Source organism: Mandrillus leucophaeus, unplaced genomic scaffold (genome assembly GCF_000951045.1).
Source record: "Mandrillus leucophaeus isolate KB7577 unplaced genomic scaffold, Mleu.le_1.0 Scaffold691, whole genome shotgun sequence".
NCBI classification, from domain to species: Eukaryota; Metazoa; Chordata; class Mammalia; order Primates; family Cercopithecidae; genus Mandrillus; species Mandrillus leucophaeus.
Window position 1 is genome coordinate 764,190 of NW_012107486.1, and position 15,141 is coordinate 779,330.

At 40.5% G+C, this 15,141-nt stretch overlaps 1 protein-coding gene across 2 annotated transcripts in view; it reads right to left on the bottom strand.

Annotated features, from left to right (window-relative positions):
* Positions 1-15,141, bottom strand: part of STX6 (syntaxin 6) — a 49,930-nt gene that overhangs the window by 11,332 nt on the left and 23,457 nt on the right. For both annotated transcript variants that reach the window (XM_012002623.1, XM_012002624.1), the window contains 4 exons: positions 9,299-9,361; positions 5,777-5,902; positions 4,042-4,148; positions 512-606 (listed from right to left, as the gene is read on the bottom strand). In XM_012002623.1, coding sequence (XP_011858013.1) covers positions 512-606; positions 4,042-4,148; positions 5,777-5,902; positions 9,299-9,361 — 391 coding nt within the window. The remainder of the gene's footprint in view (positions 1-511; positions 607-4,041; positions 4,149-5,776; positions 5,903-9,298; positions 9,362-15,141) is intronic.

Below are 15,141 nucleotides of genomic sequence, written 5' to 3' on the forward strand. Positions count from 1 at the left end.
CTGCAGTAACACCTTACCTTGAGGTTAGATGCCAATTCTCTGATTCTAAGGCATCACCAAAAAAAAAAAAAAAAAGTGCCATAAGAAAGGGATCAGCCAGGCATGGTGGCTCACGCCTGTAATCTCGGCATTTTGGGAGGCTGACGCAGGCGGATCACCTGAGGTCAAGAGTTCGAGACTAGCCTAGCCAACACGGTGAAACCCCGTCTCTACCAAAAATACAAAAATTAGCTGGGCATGGTGGCATGCAACTGTAATCCTAGCTACTCGGGAGGTCAAGGCATCAGAATTGCTTGAACCCAGGAGGCGGTGGAGGTTGCAGTGAGCTGAGATGGCACCACTGCACTCCAGCCTGGGTGAAAGAGTGAGACTCTGTCTCAAAAAAAAAAAGAGAAAGGGATCTGTAAAAAAACAAGAAAGGGATCTGGATGGGCATAACTATGAGACAACGCCCCCAAGACAGAGTTCTAGAATTAAGTACAAATACTTAAGCTTTAAACACCATACATACCACTGGTCATATGAGATACTTTTGCAAGTTTCTTCATCACATTGTCCAGCCGGGACTGAGTGCTCTCCAATTCGTGAGAGAAATCTTCCAACATACTAGAGAGAAGCAGACATAGAAGGTCGCTGGTAAGCACGAAGCCTTGGCAGTGCACGTGCGCTGGGTTAACAGGACTACGCCTCCATTTTAGCAAACAAAATAGGCAACGCTGGGTTTCAGGACCTCACTCTATTATCCAAAATCCTTGGGACAAGATAGGATTTTGATTTTGGAATTCTCGGGATTTAAAAAAAGCCTAAATTACATATGCTTTGCATTAGTCAATACCGCCAGGAGGGTCTGGGGCAGTCCCCGTAATCAGATACTTAATATTTCTGCAGAAAAAACTATGAGGAGTCAGAGTTGGAGTCAGTTCAGGTGAGGTTCTTCTGTAACATGAGCTTGCTGTAAATTTAAAGAAAAAAAAAACGAAAGGAGATTTTAGAGCTTTCTAGATTTCAGAACTGCAGACAAGGCAGTGTGGACCTGTCTATACAATAACACAAACTCAGTGGCAGTGCAATGTGGTAGAAACAATGCTATCTGAGGCAGACAGCCAGGCTTTGCCACTTGTTTACACCGCTACCTTGGACAACGTACCCTACAGCTCTTTGGGACTGTTTCCTCACCTGTAAAACAGGGCAATCCTATCAGCCCAACTTCCCTCACACGACTCTTGTGAGAAGCAGGTAATACACAAAAGCACTTTATGTCAATATGAGTTAAGGAATGTACTTTGATAAAATAATCTCCTGTAAAGCACTATGTGCTTTATTATAAACCCAGAAGACCATGGCACTAACATCCCTGATGGGGTGTGTGAGTGTGTGTGTGTGCACGCACATGCACATCTCCCCATCTGTCCTCACAGAGAAACCAGTATTTCCCACTAGGAAAACTGACTCCAGCAGGCTTACACTATTTGCTGTCCAATGTGCAGCTGGGAAAGAAAACCCCAAAATACGATTTCAACAGTGCCTATTTCATTAGTCACTAAATATTCCAGACTTTTCAACTTTTGATTAGTAAATGATTATTCTGAGGCTAGAATGTAATATACCAATTAGTACTAACAGTCTTACTAAAAAGGCTATATTAACTCTGACAGCATCAATGGCAGTTAGAAACTGTTGGTCTTGATCTGTGCCCAACTAGACACCTGACAGTCTTGCAGGATTCAGGGCAACCAACTCTTTATTAAATCAACTATTACATGAACTCCATATTGACAACTAAAACAAGTCTTTGTCCCTTACCTAAATTTTCAAATTAAAACATACTTGGCTCATTTTAGATCCTGGCAGCATCTTGGTGCTGCAGTTGGCAGGCCTATCCAGACAGGGTCAAACTCTGAAAAGCAACAGCTACCTTTCTGCGCTGGGTGTGACTTTTCATACTGAAGACAAAACAGGCACATCACCCCACCTTCAGTCCATGGACACTCACCAACCAAGCTGCTGGCCCAAATCTATCTCAGTACCATCCAACAAAAATATGAATCACATATGCCATTTTACATTTTCTAGTAGCCACATTTTTAAAAATTTCAAAAGAAACAGGTGAAATTAATTCTGTTGTATTTAGCCTAATACAGTCAAAATACTATCATTTCAACATGTAATATAAAAATTATTAATAAGCTATTTTATATTTTTCCATACTAAGTCTTCAAAATCCAGTAAGCATTTTATCTCTGGAGCACATCTCAATTCAGACTGGCCACATAAAACTTACTTAACAGCTAGCCACATGTGGCTAGTAGCTATTATACTAGATAGCACAGGTCTAAGTCCAAATCCCACGCTTTTTCCCAGTTATCTGTTATTTCTACCTTTTTAGAGACAGGGTCTCCTCTATCACCCAGGTTGGAGTACAACCTGGAGGTGCCATCACAGCTCACTGCAGCCTCAAACACCTGGGCTCAAGCAATTCTCCCACCTCAGCCTCCTTCCCTAGTACTTGGGACTACGGGTGTGAACCACCATGCCCTTAAAACAAACCCCTTTACTACTTTTCTAGTGAGCTGTGGATAGGGAGTGGGGGTAGGGGTGTGTCAATTCACCATCTTTAACTGGAAGTCCCTCAGACTCTATTACCCACTGCCCCGCCAGGCTGCTTCATCAACAGAGAAGCTCAGGTCATTAGTCCCTTCCCCTCCTCAAACTGAACTTTAGGGTCAGGACCCATTTTAGATAGACATGAAACAGATTCTGGCTACTCCAGCTTCCTGCCTGGTCTCCCTACCTGGCTCCACTGCAGCACATCATCTAAATCACACCTGATCACACCATCACTCCTAACCTCACCTCCACTGGTCTCTCATCATGCTCAGAATACGTAGTCGTACCTCCTGACCATGCTGACAAGACCTTCCCTGGTTTGTTCTCTGCCTCCAGACACATGGAACCTCCCTGCTCCATGCATGTGTGCACCTCTCCATCGTCACAGGCGCACTTTCTTCCTCCTCGTCTATGCTCCCCACACCACCTGCCTCCACACCAACGCTCACCTCGCCTGGCTAACATCCACACATCCTTCAGACTTCAGTTAAACCCCTCTTCCTCAAGGACCTTGCGCTAAGTCAGGGCTCTCCAGGCAGCATGCACTGTCCCCATCACAGGGGCCCTCCCACGTCACTGCCATCATCTAATGACCCCTCACCACTCACACAATGTCTGTTCTACCCAGCAAGTGGCAAACTCTTTGGCAGAGATGGGCTGTCTTGTCTGCTCTGTTCCCTTCTACATCCCTTGGCTTCCAGAAGGCCTGGTGTAGAACAGGGGCCCATTAAGAATTTATAATGAATCAATGTGTCATGATAAACGTAATATCAAGACAGGAAAGTTTCTGAAATATCCTAGTGGACTGTTTTATTATTTTTCTCTTTAAAAAGACTTGTAAAATGATAAAGGTATCCTGTGGCAGCATTTAAGAATGCAGTTTTTGCCATCAAACTTCTGAGTGCAAAAGGGACTGTTCATAAGGAAAAACAAACTGAGGTTATGTTTTGTTTTTATTTTTTTGAGAGGAAAGAGTTTTTGTTAACTGGTGTTAAATTTGTAAGTTTTAAAAACAACAACAACAACAAAACCAAAGTTACAATAATTTAAGATGCAAAGCAGAGTGTTTGCTCAATGTAGCGGGAGAGTCATAGGATGATAAAGTCAGCTCAAAAATCCCCACAGGTTACGGAGGCTTCTCTGCTTCACATTCCCATTCATAACTGTACTTCGAGTATCTGCTCAGAGAAATCTGTGTCTGTTTTTGGAGGTGTTTAAAAATAACAACAACTTTGCCTAAAGCCTGTAGTAAAATTTACAGAGCAGATTTGCTTCTTTTGGGGAGGCTAGTCTGCAAAACAGAATAAAAATGCAGCTACGAATAAAACAGCTTTTGATCTTACCAGCCACGTAGCTGCCAGGCTTTTTAGGGGTCTCGTAGGATGGCTTTGCCCCTGAATTTCACTGCAGCGAGAGGGGTGTCTCAATACTCACACTGCCTGTTCCTCCAGCTCCCCTCCGATGCGCTGGGACATGTTCTTCAGCACCCCGATGCTGCCAGAGACCAGCTCCAACTGCTCATCCTGCTGTTCCACGATCAACTGGTGCCAGAGAAATGGGAAATAAGCAATTAAAATCCATCTTACCTGGTTCCAAGCCCAGCAATCTAGCAGCTGCTAGTTTCTTTGCCAACTTGGGACAATTCACATTCAGAAGCAAAGCCCAGAAATCAAAGGACCAGACCGTTGCCTCTGAGAACACACTGCTCAAAAGGCTGGATTGTCAAGCTACTGATATCTCCTGCTGATCCAACTTGTGAACAGTCAGCGGGGCTTGAAACCACCAAGAGAGATTTACTCTGGTTGGCTGACGTCCAACAATGGAGCAGACAATGGCTGAAAGCACACGTGCAGATGACCACTGAGACGTGGGGATGTTTGGGAGGAGGAAGCCCATTGCCAAGATCAAGGTCTCAATCCACAACAGACTGCCATAGCTTAAATACAAGAGAGTCTGGCAAATCTCTGGATGTGGGGAACTATGCACACAGTCTCTCCTCCCTCTTCAAGGACAAACTAAAAGACGCCCTGTGGCAATAAGTTACCTCAAGGACAACTTCTGACTGACAAATATTTACTTTTAGTTGTGTTGCATTCTCCTCACTTTCTATAGAAAAAAATTTTCCTGGGTTTAATAGCAATTTAAGTAAACAACTGGTTAAGCAGACATACTAATGTAAAGAACAAAAGAACATATAAACTACATGTATACATAAAACACAATATTTAAGAATCAATAGTTTCAATGGGTATATGCTCATCAAATCCCCAGACACATTATCACTAACTTCCTTTTATTAATATAGCTACATATCAAAGGCAACACCAGACATAATCAACTTCATTTTCCTCCTACCCCTTAATCTACACAAAAGCAGTCAACTTTACATACAACAAAATCAACCAAGAGGCCAGGCGCAGTAGCTCACACCTGTAATCCTAGCACTTTGGGAGGCTGAGGCAGGTGAATTGCCTGAGTTCAAGAGTTCGAGACCAGCCTGGGCAACAAGGTGAAACCCCATCTCTACTAAAATAGAAAAAAAAAAAAATTAGCCGGGCGTGGCGGCGTGCACCTGTAGTCCCAGCAACTCAGGAGGCTGAGGCAGGAGAACTGTCTGAACTCGGGAGGCAGAGTTTGCAGTGAGCTAAGATGATGCCACTGCACTCCAGCCTGGCGACAGAGCAAGACTCTGTCTCAAAAAAAAAAAAAAAAAAGGAAACAATAATTTTCAATGAAAAAAATGAGATATCTTTCTGAAAGTATCTCTGCTGAGATGAACAAAGGTCTGTTTTTTTCTAAGAGAACTGAACTTGGTTCTTTTTTTAGAGAAAGGGTCTTGCTCTGTCACCCAGGCTAGAGTGCAATGGCATGATCGAAGCTCACTGTAGCCTTGAACTCCTGGGCTCAAGGGATCCTCTGGCCTCAGTCGCCTGAGTAGCTGGGACTAAAGGTGCGAGCCACCATGTCTGGCTGAGCTTGGTTCTCTTGAAGCAGTCATGCTGTGATTTTGAAACCCTTTACATATGCAATCATTAAACACAATCAACACAGGACAAGCTCTGGCTTACCCTGCTTGTCACTAAACCACAAGACTCCATGGCTGGCAAAGAAACTAAGGGGGTGTCTTGTTTCCCACTGCCCTGTCCTAAGCCCGGGGTCCTCGGGGTACCTGCTGCTGTGCCTGCTGCTCCTCAATGAAATGAGAATTGGCTCGCTGGAGCTCTCGGTCCAGGCGCCCGTATTTCTCTGCTGTTCCAGTGCTCCAGTTCTGGCTGCCACTGTCTCCCAGCAGTGCCTGTGTGAGCAGAACCACCAGAGGAGTCAGGAGAAACAAACAATTACTATCACTGAACAAGTGATGCATCAAGAGTGATATAAAGAGTTTTCACATTTCTTATCTATTTTTCCCTGAGCAAGGCTTTTATGTAGTGGTGTAGGTTGGTGCCTGGGTGGTACAATTTAAGGAATTCCAGGAAGGGCCCTCTATGTCTTTAAGTTCTCCCAATAGCCCTCACAATGGGCTTTGTCTCCTTAAAGTGCAAACAGATGCCTGCTAAATCAACAAACAACCATCTATATACTGTCTTATAATTGAAAAGCATTCAATTTCTTGTAAAAGAGCTCTTCCTGGTACCTGTGGAACTTCAACAACCCATAGGTTCCAGTCAACCTGATTCCAAATATCTAGAGTACTTTTTAAAGAAAAGTGTGACCCAGGGAAATTTTGGGTTTTTTTGGTGGGGGGAAGGGGAGAGTTCTCTGGAATGACAAGAAGGTAAGCCATAGCTCTTCACACACAAATGCACAAGAAACATCAATGTCTGTTAAGTTTAATCCATGAATAGAATCTAGGGTCCTTCAGGCTTTCCAGATGATGACTGGGGGTTACTTTACCAGGCAGGTATGATCACAAGGAATGCCTGACCCTGGCAACCTAGGCAAGGGCTGCCCTAAAGTCAGAGTTCTCCACCAGGGCTCCCGGACACCAGGGTCGGGTTTCCCAAGTATGAATTCAAGGAAGTTTGCAGCCATAAACGGGTAAGGTGGGTATGTCTTCCTCACATGAAGAGGACAGGCATGAATGTGAGAGCTCAGTCTCGGCAGTTGTTCTGACCAGATCCCGACAAGCCTTTCTGACTGGTCAAAATAACTGCTCACACCAGCCCCGCAGCCAGAGCCAGAAGACGCTAGCAACTAAGACTCTTTTTCCTTGTAGAGTTGCCAAATTTTCCTATCAGGTAATTTTTAAAAATCTCAGACACTATTAAAAGCCTGCCTGGTTAATAGGTTCTGTCTGAAAACCCTTCCAACAGCCCCATGATCTTCCTCCATGCTGACACTGACCTCTTCTCAGACTGCGAGGGGTGAACTCTATCAAATGGCCAGACTTCAGAGGCTAGGATGAGGGAAGCTCAGTTATTAGAAGCTTTTCTTACAAGAGCTTCCAGGGGCCCAGAGCTTCAGTCCAGTCGAGGCTGGATGGTGACTGTCTCTGGTGTAAAGCAGATCCAAGGCTTTTTGTGGGTGGCTCTGCCCTGACCTGGTCTTAGGGCTATCAAGACTGAAAAGATCCTGCTCATTCTGATCCAGACTCTAAGGACCTCTATGGAAGACATGAGGAACTAATGACAATTTTTTTTAGGGTCAGAAAAAGGCTATAATGCATCACTGGCCTAAGCACAGAGAACTGGGACACCACCAGGGCCTTGTGTGCTCCTGAGGTCACAGGGCTATTTTCCCTACGTTTTCCATGGTGTACACTTAGGCAGAGCTAAGTATAGGGCAAATCATCCACATTTTACTGTAAAACAGCTTAAAATTCATTGGTCTAACCCCACATGTCTGTGATAATAGGACAGAGATTGAGAGAGGGCCCAAGGACTGGAAGATGCACCTGTGTGTGGGTGCCAGAGCAGGGGTGCTGGTGAGGCAGGGAGCAGAACAGCGCCTGGTACCTGGCATGATGTGACAAGGCCCATGCCTGCTGGAGTGCTTAGAGAGCCCTGGCCCTGCTTTTCCTTGAAAATTTGCAACTTGACATTTCACTCATGGCCTAAAACAAAATTCCAAGCCATACTTGGACAGGCAATATATAAACAGATATATGTATATATATTTTATATAAATATATTATGTGTATATATACACATTTATATATATAAATCTCAGGTACTATTATATATATTTATATAAGTTATATAAATATTTATATATATTTATAAATAAACATAAATACATATTTATATAACTTAAATATATATTTATATAAATGTATTTATAAATAATATAAATTTTATTTACATTAGCCCAACTATACTATCCAGAGAATAAAACATTCAAATTAAGAGTAACAGCATAGGTGTTACCAACCTCACTGTCACAACTACTTCAGGTACTTCCACTTCCTATAAGCTCAAGTGCAAATGAGAAGAGAACTCCAAAACTAGCCAACTTGAGGCCATTCACTAGCTTCTTTCAAGAGAGGGAGCCAAATGGAATGGACCAGCTAGTGGCTTTTCCTAGCTGTATTGCTCAAAAAGAAAGCAAATGAGGCAAATAAGATTAAAAAGCCGAAAACAAAACAATGACTTGAAAAATGGAATGCAGGAAAAGAAAACAGGAAAATTAAGTTAGGTAATATTTATAGAACCCTCCCTCTTCTTCAAGCTTCCATAATATTTGTTTTCAAAATTAATTGGCTTGACAAATACCCACAGGTATGAAGTACTGATTGCTAGTTAGTAAAAACAGTGAAATTTCTCAAGAGCCTACTCAACAGACAATTCATAACTTTCTGGAATCTTAATAAAATGAGGCTAAGACAAGTCATTTAAAGCAAATATTATCATTTTTCATGAAGTCTTTTTTACTGCTAAGGAAAATGGATATCCACAGAATTTAAAAACTACTTCTGTCAAAAAATCACCTAACAGTTTAGCAACAGGCAAAAAACATTCTATCCTACCAAAAAAGTCTAAATCAAATCTCAATCTAAACGAAAGTCCAAATTCTAGATGACCATTCTACATTTTTTAAAAGGACTGTATTTTAACAATTAGGAGCTTCTATTGATATGCCAAAGTATGCAATTTTTTAAAACTACTTAAAACAAAGAGAAATGTAATTTAACACACAAGTTTAAGGTTCCTCTAACGTCTTTATATCAAACGTCAATCCTTAGATGTCTAATGCATTTCATGGGTAGGCAATGTAGTAACTGCTAGAGAAAAAAAAAAAAAAAAAAAAAAAACCAACCAAACAAACAAAAAACAAAAAACCATGACACACATCTCTCCTCACTGTCAAGGGGCCTGGGGCCCAGCAGAGAGAAAGACAGTGAGTAATTATAGCCTTTCAAAGAACCTGGCACACAGAGTGTATTCAACAGGTACAGAATAAACACATTAAAAAAGTAAAAGTACTCTGTGATAAGTGCTAGAGTAAGGGTAGGCAAAAGGTGCTATGGAGCCCAGAGGAGAAGACCAGAGGGTAAGAGGAGGGAGGGAAACGCTGACAGTGTACTGGGACAGGCTGCCGGGACTGTCACAAAACCTCCCATGGTCACACCAGGCCCTGCAAGCAGAAGTCTTCCTCTCGATTACACGATCCATGGATGGTCAGCATTTTTAAATTCCAAATCTCTAACTGTATGCTTTCTCTCATTGATAATTATATTCTGATGTTTTCTTACCTGTCTATTTTTCCTTTCGGCTAATGCCTGCACAGATGAAGTTGACATCTGATCTTTCATGTCCTAATAAGAAACAAGATATGAAAACAAATAAAAAAAACCTGAAACAAAATCACAGTTAACATTTCATATATTAGCAAAACACACCATTTATTATTGATTTTTTAAAAAGAAGACTGCATTTCTTGGCTTTATTTTCAGTCTCAAAAATAAAGAAAAGAAAAAGAAAGATGGTCCCTTAAAAAGAAGTAACCTGGATACTAATTTAAATAGGAGGAAAGAGAAAGGGAATTAACATTTACCAGGTACCTATCACAGGTCAGAAACAGTGCTAAACACGCACACACATTATCACTGAATTTTCACAAAGACCCTGTGAAGCTGGTACTATTTCCATTTTAAGGTTGAGGAGACCTAGGTCCAAAAAGGCGATGATACTTTCTCAAAGCCATATCACTAATAAAGAACATCCCTGGGGTACAAACACAAAAGCACGTGTTCAAGTGCTTGCATCTTTTTTACAATATATGTAAAAAACCATCTGCTTTTAGTATAAAGTATATTTACCATTAAACACCAAAGAATAACTTCCAAGTAGTGGTATACTAGGTCACTTATTTTATTTCTGAGTTGGATTCATGAAAGGTATAGACTATTCCTAACATCAGAGTGAATTTCCAGAGTAGTGTCAGAAATAATTTTGTATGGAATGAAAAATGAATAGATCCAGTACTTTATCTGAAGCAAAACATTTTATTAAATTTGAGTCATTTTGCTTATTTAGCTACAATCCAATGTACTATAGAATGATTTGAACTGAATACATGATAACTGCAACAACATTTTTTTAAAAGGTTGTCAAAATATAATTTATGCAAACGTCAAGGTATAAGACTTTTAGAAACTTCTTTAAAGACCCATGACAAGTAAACAGTAGATCAGACAGTGCCACCGCTTTTACAATCCCAGAACTGTGGTGAGTGAGTGAGAACCACCTGATTCAACTTTCAAACCACTCATCTAACCATTTAGCACACACTCACTGATGTCTACTATGTGGCCAGGCATACAGCAGTGAATGATACCAGCTAGGCCCCTGCCCACATGGAGTTCACATCATGATGATGTGCCTAAGTCAGTCATGTGAGTGTTGTTACAGATGCAGTTCCCCTGGATGTCACTATGCTCAGTGAAATAAGCCAGGCACAGAAAGACAAATACCGCATGTTCTCACTCATAAGTGGATGAGATTTCGCTCATGGTGGATTTCATGAAGACAAAGAATAGACAGGTGGTTACCTGAGGCCAGAAGAGTGCAGGGGGAAAGGAGGATGAAGAGACGTTGATTAATGGGAAAAAATACAGTTAGAAGAAATAAGACCTAGTGCTCAACAGATCAGTAGGGTGACTATAGTTCAACAGTAATCTATTGTGTATTTCAAAATAGCAAGAGAATTCAAATGTTTGCGGCGTACCCTAAAAACATGCACAACCATTATGTACTAAGAAATTTAAAAAAAAAAAAATTTTTTTTTTTTTTTTTGAGACACAGTCTCACCTCTGTCACCAGGCTGGAATGCAGTGGCGTGATCTTGGCTCACTGCAACCTCCGCCTCCTGGGTTCAAGCAATTCTCCTGCATCCGCCTCCTGAGCAGCTGGGACTACAGGCACACACCACCACACCCAGCTAATTTTTGTATTTTTAGTAGAGACATGGTTTCAGTATGTTGGCCAGGATGGTCTCGATCTCTTGATCTTGTGATCTGTCCACCTCGGCTGCCCAAAGTGCTGGGATTACAGGCATGAGCCACCATGCCCAGCCTAAAAATATTTTTTAAATGTAGTTCCCTAGGCCCCTCTGAGACCTATGAAGTCAGACTCTTGACGGCACATTTTTAACAAGCGCCCCCCCCAACCCCAACTCCTTGTCTTACGATGGAAATCTAGAAGCCTCAAAGAGAGACTGATCATTATGCTAGTATCTCCTGGACTGCAGGATTCCTTTTCTGATAATCAATCCAACAGCCTGATTTATTTAATATACATTAAAAACTACGCAGACCAACATTCACTAGGGGGATAATACATGCTTTTAAAAATATACTCAGCTGGGCACTGGGGCTTGCGCCTATAGTCCCAGCACTTTGGGAAGCCAAGGTAGTCGGATCGCATGAGGCCAGGAGTTGCAGACCTGCCTGGGCAACATAGCAAAACCCCATCTCTACAAAATAAATAAAATAAAAATATAGTCAGTGCATTTTATAATAGTCTTTTTTTAAAACAATGAACACACTACTTGTATAATAAAGATATCAACATGCACGTATGGAAAAGTGACATGTTAACCTTTGAACATTACATATACAACACACTTTTGCTGTTAGAAGTCAGTGCAGTCGGGCTAGAGACATTAGCTGAAAAGGAGCACAGGCACGCTTCTGGGGGTGCTGGTAACACTCTGCAATGCTTCTGGGTGCTGTTTAGATGGCTGTGTTCAGTTTATAAATTTATTAAGCTATATATTTAGGTTAATTACACTTTTCTACATCGTTGTATTTTAATAAATATATATTTTTTAATACTACTGGTTCCAAACAACGACTGGATGGCAAACTAGACCAGAACTTTGAAAATAAATTTGTCATTCTATACCATGAGTCTCAAAATATTCACTGCCTTGACCCAGGAATTCCACTAACAAGAATTTATTTTAAGGAAATAACATAAAAATAGATACAAAAAAGGCATGCAGAGATGTGCACTGCAGTATTATTTATAATATGAAAAAAGCAGAAATAAGCAGCAAGTCCAAATAAGGGAACAGCAACACAAGCCACACAATGCAGTATTATATACTAGGCATTATGTACTAGGCATTGGGCTTATGAAGAGTTCAGTGAACAGACAATTCACAAAAAAACCCACAAATGATCAAACATGAATAGATACAATAACCCACTGGTAATCAAAGAAGTGTAGCTAAGAGATGTTTTCTCCAATTAGACCAAGAAAGATGAAAAAGACTGACAATACTTAGTGAAGGTATATTCTGATACTCTATTAGAAATATGACTGATAAGGTCTTTTTGTAGGATACTTTGAAAACAATTTTTTTATTTTTATTTTTTGAGACAGGATCTCACTCTGATGCCCAGGCTAGAGTACGGTGGTGCCATCACAGCTCACTGCAGCCTCAACCTCCTGGGCTCAAACGATCCTCCCACCTCAGCCTCCCAAGTAGCTGGGACTACAGGCATATGCTGCCACACCTATTTATTTTTTTAATTTTTGGTAGAGATGAGGTCTCACTATGTTGCCCAAGCTGGTCTTGAATTCCTGAATTCAACTGATCTTCCTGTCTTGGCCTCCCAAAGTCCTAGGACTACAGGCATGAGCCACCATGACTGGCTATGAATATTTAAAATGTGTATTCTCATTGAATTTTTTACGAAACAATTATGTAAGTTATGCTCACAAAGATGGTCACTGAAGTATGGTTTGCAACTGCCAATAATAAACAATAATCAAAATATCTACTGGTAGGTCAATGATTAAAGAAATCATAACAGAGCCACATTAGAGGAGAGGGAAAGACCATGATCTTTCATGTCAAAGACCTAGGTTTAAGACTTAGTTACGCTTTTTAATAGTTGCACTAAGTTTCCATTTCTTCTGTACATTTAGAGTAATATCCTTTGGGATCACTGTAGGGGTTAATAGAGGTAACACACAAAGCCTGATTAACAGTAGCCAACAATACAGCAAGCACTCAATGAACATTATCAGCAAATAAAAGTATGCAACTATTAAAAAGGATAGTCTGCTCCCGGGTAATACAGGACCCACTAGCTACTGAGCACCTCAAATGTGGTCAGTGCAACTGAGGAACCGAATTTTATTTTAATTAATTGATACTCCATTATCAGAAAACTTTAAAGTATGTCTGGAAAAAATTGGGTTTGTGATTCTGCTTTTTCAATTGTAAGTTTTGTAAACTCTAAATACAGATCAAGTGTTTCCAATGAAAATTTCACATCTGAATTGAGATGTGCTTGAGTGTAAAATACATGCCAGATTTATTACAAAAACAGTTTAAAAAACTTAAATCTCTCATTAATATCTCTTATGTTGGCTACATGTTTAAATGATCATGTTTTAGATATATCAGGTTAAATAAAATATAGTAAGCTCACCTATTTTTACTCTTTTAACATGGTAACTAGAAAACAGCCCTTCTCTAGATTTACCTACGTCATTGTAGGACTATGTCCACAATGTAATTTTTCATAGAAAAAAGTTACAGATTATCATGCCACTGCTTTTTAAAAGTTTGCATATTTCAATGTCCATAAAATGGCTGTGAAAAATAAAATTGACACTAACTATTACTAGGGAGTGAAATTAGAGAACAAAGAGGCATTTTCTCTTCTCTTTTACATCAAAAGTATTTGCATTTTATAAATACCAAGTACAGATCATTTTTAACCTAAGAAAATAAAATGCTATGATTGCATAATGGTATGATCACAACTGTGTAAAAACATAACTGCCCTGCATTGGGAGGAAAATTATGAAGAAAATGCAGCCTTGTGCTATGTATTATTTTGAGTTTAGGTTCCTTTTTCTACTTTTTACTCTTGAAAATTTTCTCTAATTTTATTTGAGCTTGCATTATCATAATTAAATATATATCTTAAAGTTGCAGTTTTTAAGTTTTATGCTTAATAAAAACCATGTGGGGCTATGTGTGCCTGTATGGGTGTTGCCCTGATGAGGCAGATTCTTCCAACAGCCATGTGGGTGAGCATCCTGTATGTGACCACCACCACCTGCAGGTAAGGATCTATGGTTTTCAATTTTTTTTTTTTTTTTTTTTTTTTTTTGAGAAGGAGTCTCACTGTGTCTCCCAGGCTGGAGTGCAGTGGCACAACCTCAGTTCACTGCAACCTCCGTCTCTGAGTTCAAACAATTCTCCCACTCTGCCTCCCAAGTAGCTGGGACTGCAGGAGCCTGCCACCACACCCAGCTAATTTTTGTATTTTTAGTAGAGACAGAGTTTCACCATGTTGGCCAGGGTGGTCTCAAACTCCTGACCTCAAGTGATCTGCCCGCCTCAGCCTCCCAGTGCTGGGATTACTGGTGTGAGCCACCACACCCCACTGGCTTTCACTTCTAAGATGGCACTTTATTCATGTAGGTCAAAAGTCAGCAGATACCACACAACAGAACACCTTCATATTGGAATTTGGGATCTTAAACTATGTTACTAAATAGTTTCAAACATCTTGTAACAATCTATCGTGCCAAAAACATAATTACTCATCTTCTTTTTAACACATGAGGTTTAGAACCAGCAGTCAAGCAGTGAGTCCCAATAAAATATGGTTCATCTGCCAAAGGAACAACAAATGTCCTGGTTATTTATGCTTCTGTTCCCATTTCACACTGTCTTCCAAGCTGAATGAATGAGACATCATAAACCCCAGTGCTTCCCACTCATAACTCTTACATTTCAAGGTCATCTGTGCACACACTGGATACTTCACCCTTTTTGATTAACCAAAGCCATTTCCATCTTGACTTATAATTGACTGTAAACAATTCTCACATTGGAGCAGGTTCAGTTTTTTTGTGGAGAGGGTAATAGTTCTGATTCTAACTTTTAAAGTTAAAGTCAGAGAATGTTAGTGAGGATTATTTCATAGATAAAACTGAGATCCAGGGAGGTTGAATGACTTACCATAGTTAAGATTTATTAAGGTCACAGCTTAGCCTAGAACTCAGGTTCCCTTACCCCTTATATTCACTGTTGTTCCGCCATATACTGCAAAACCCCTTGATC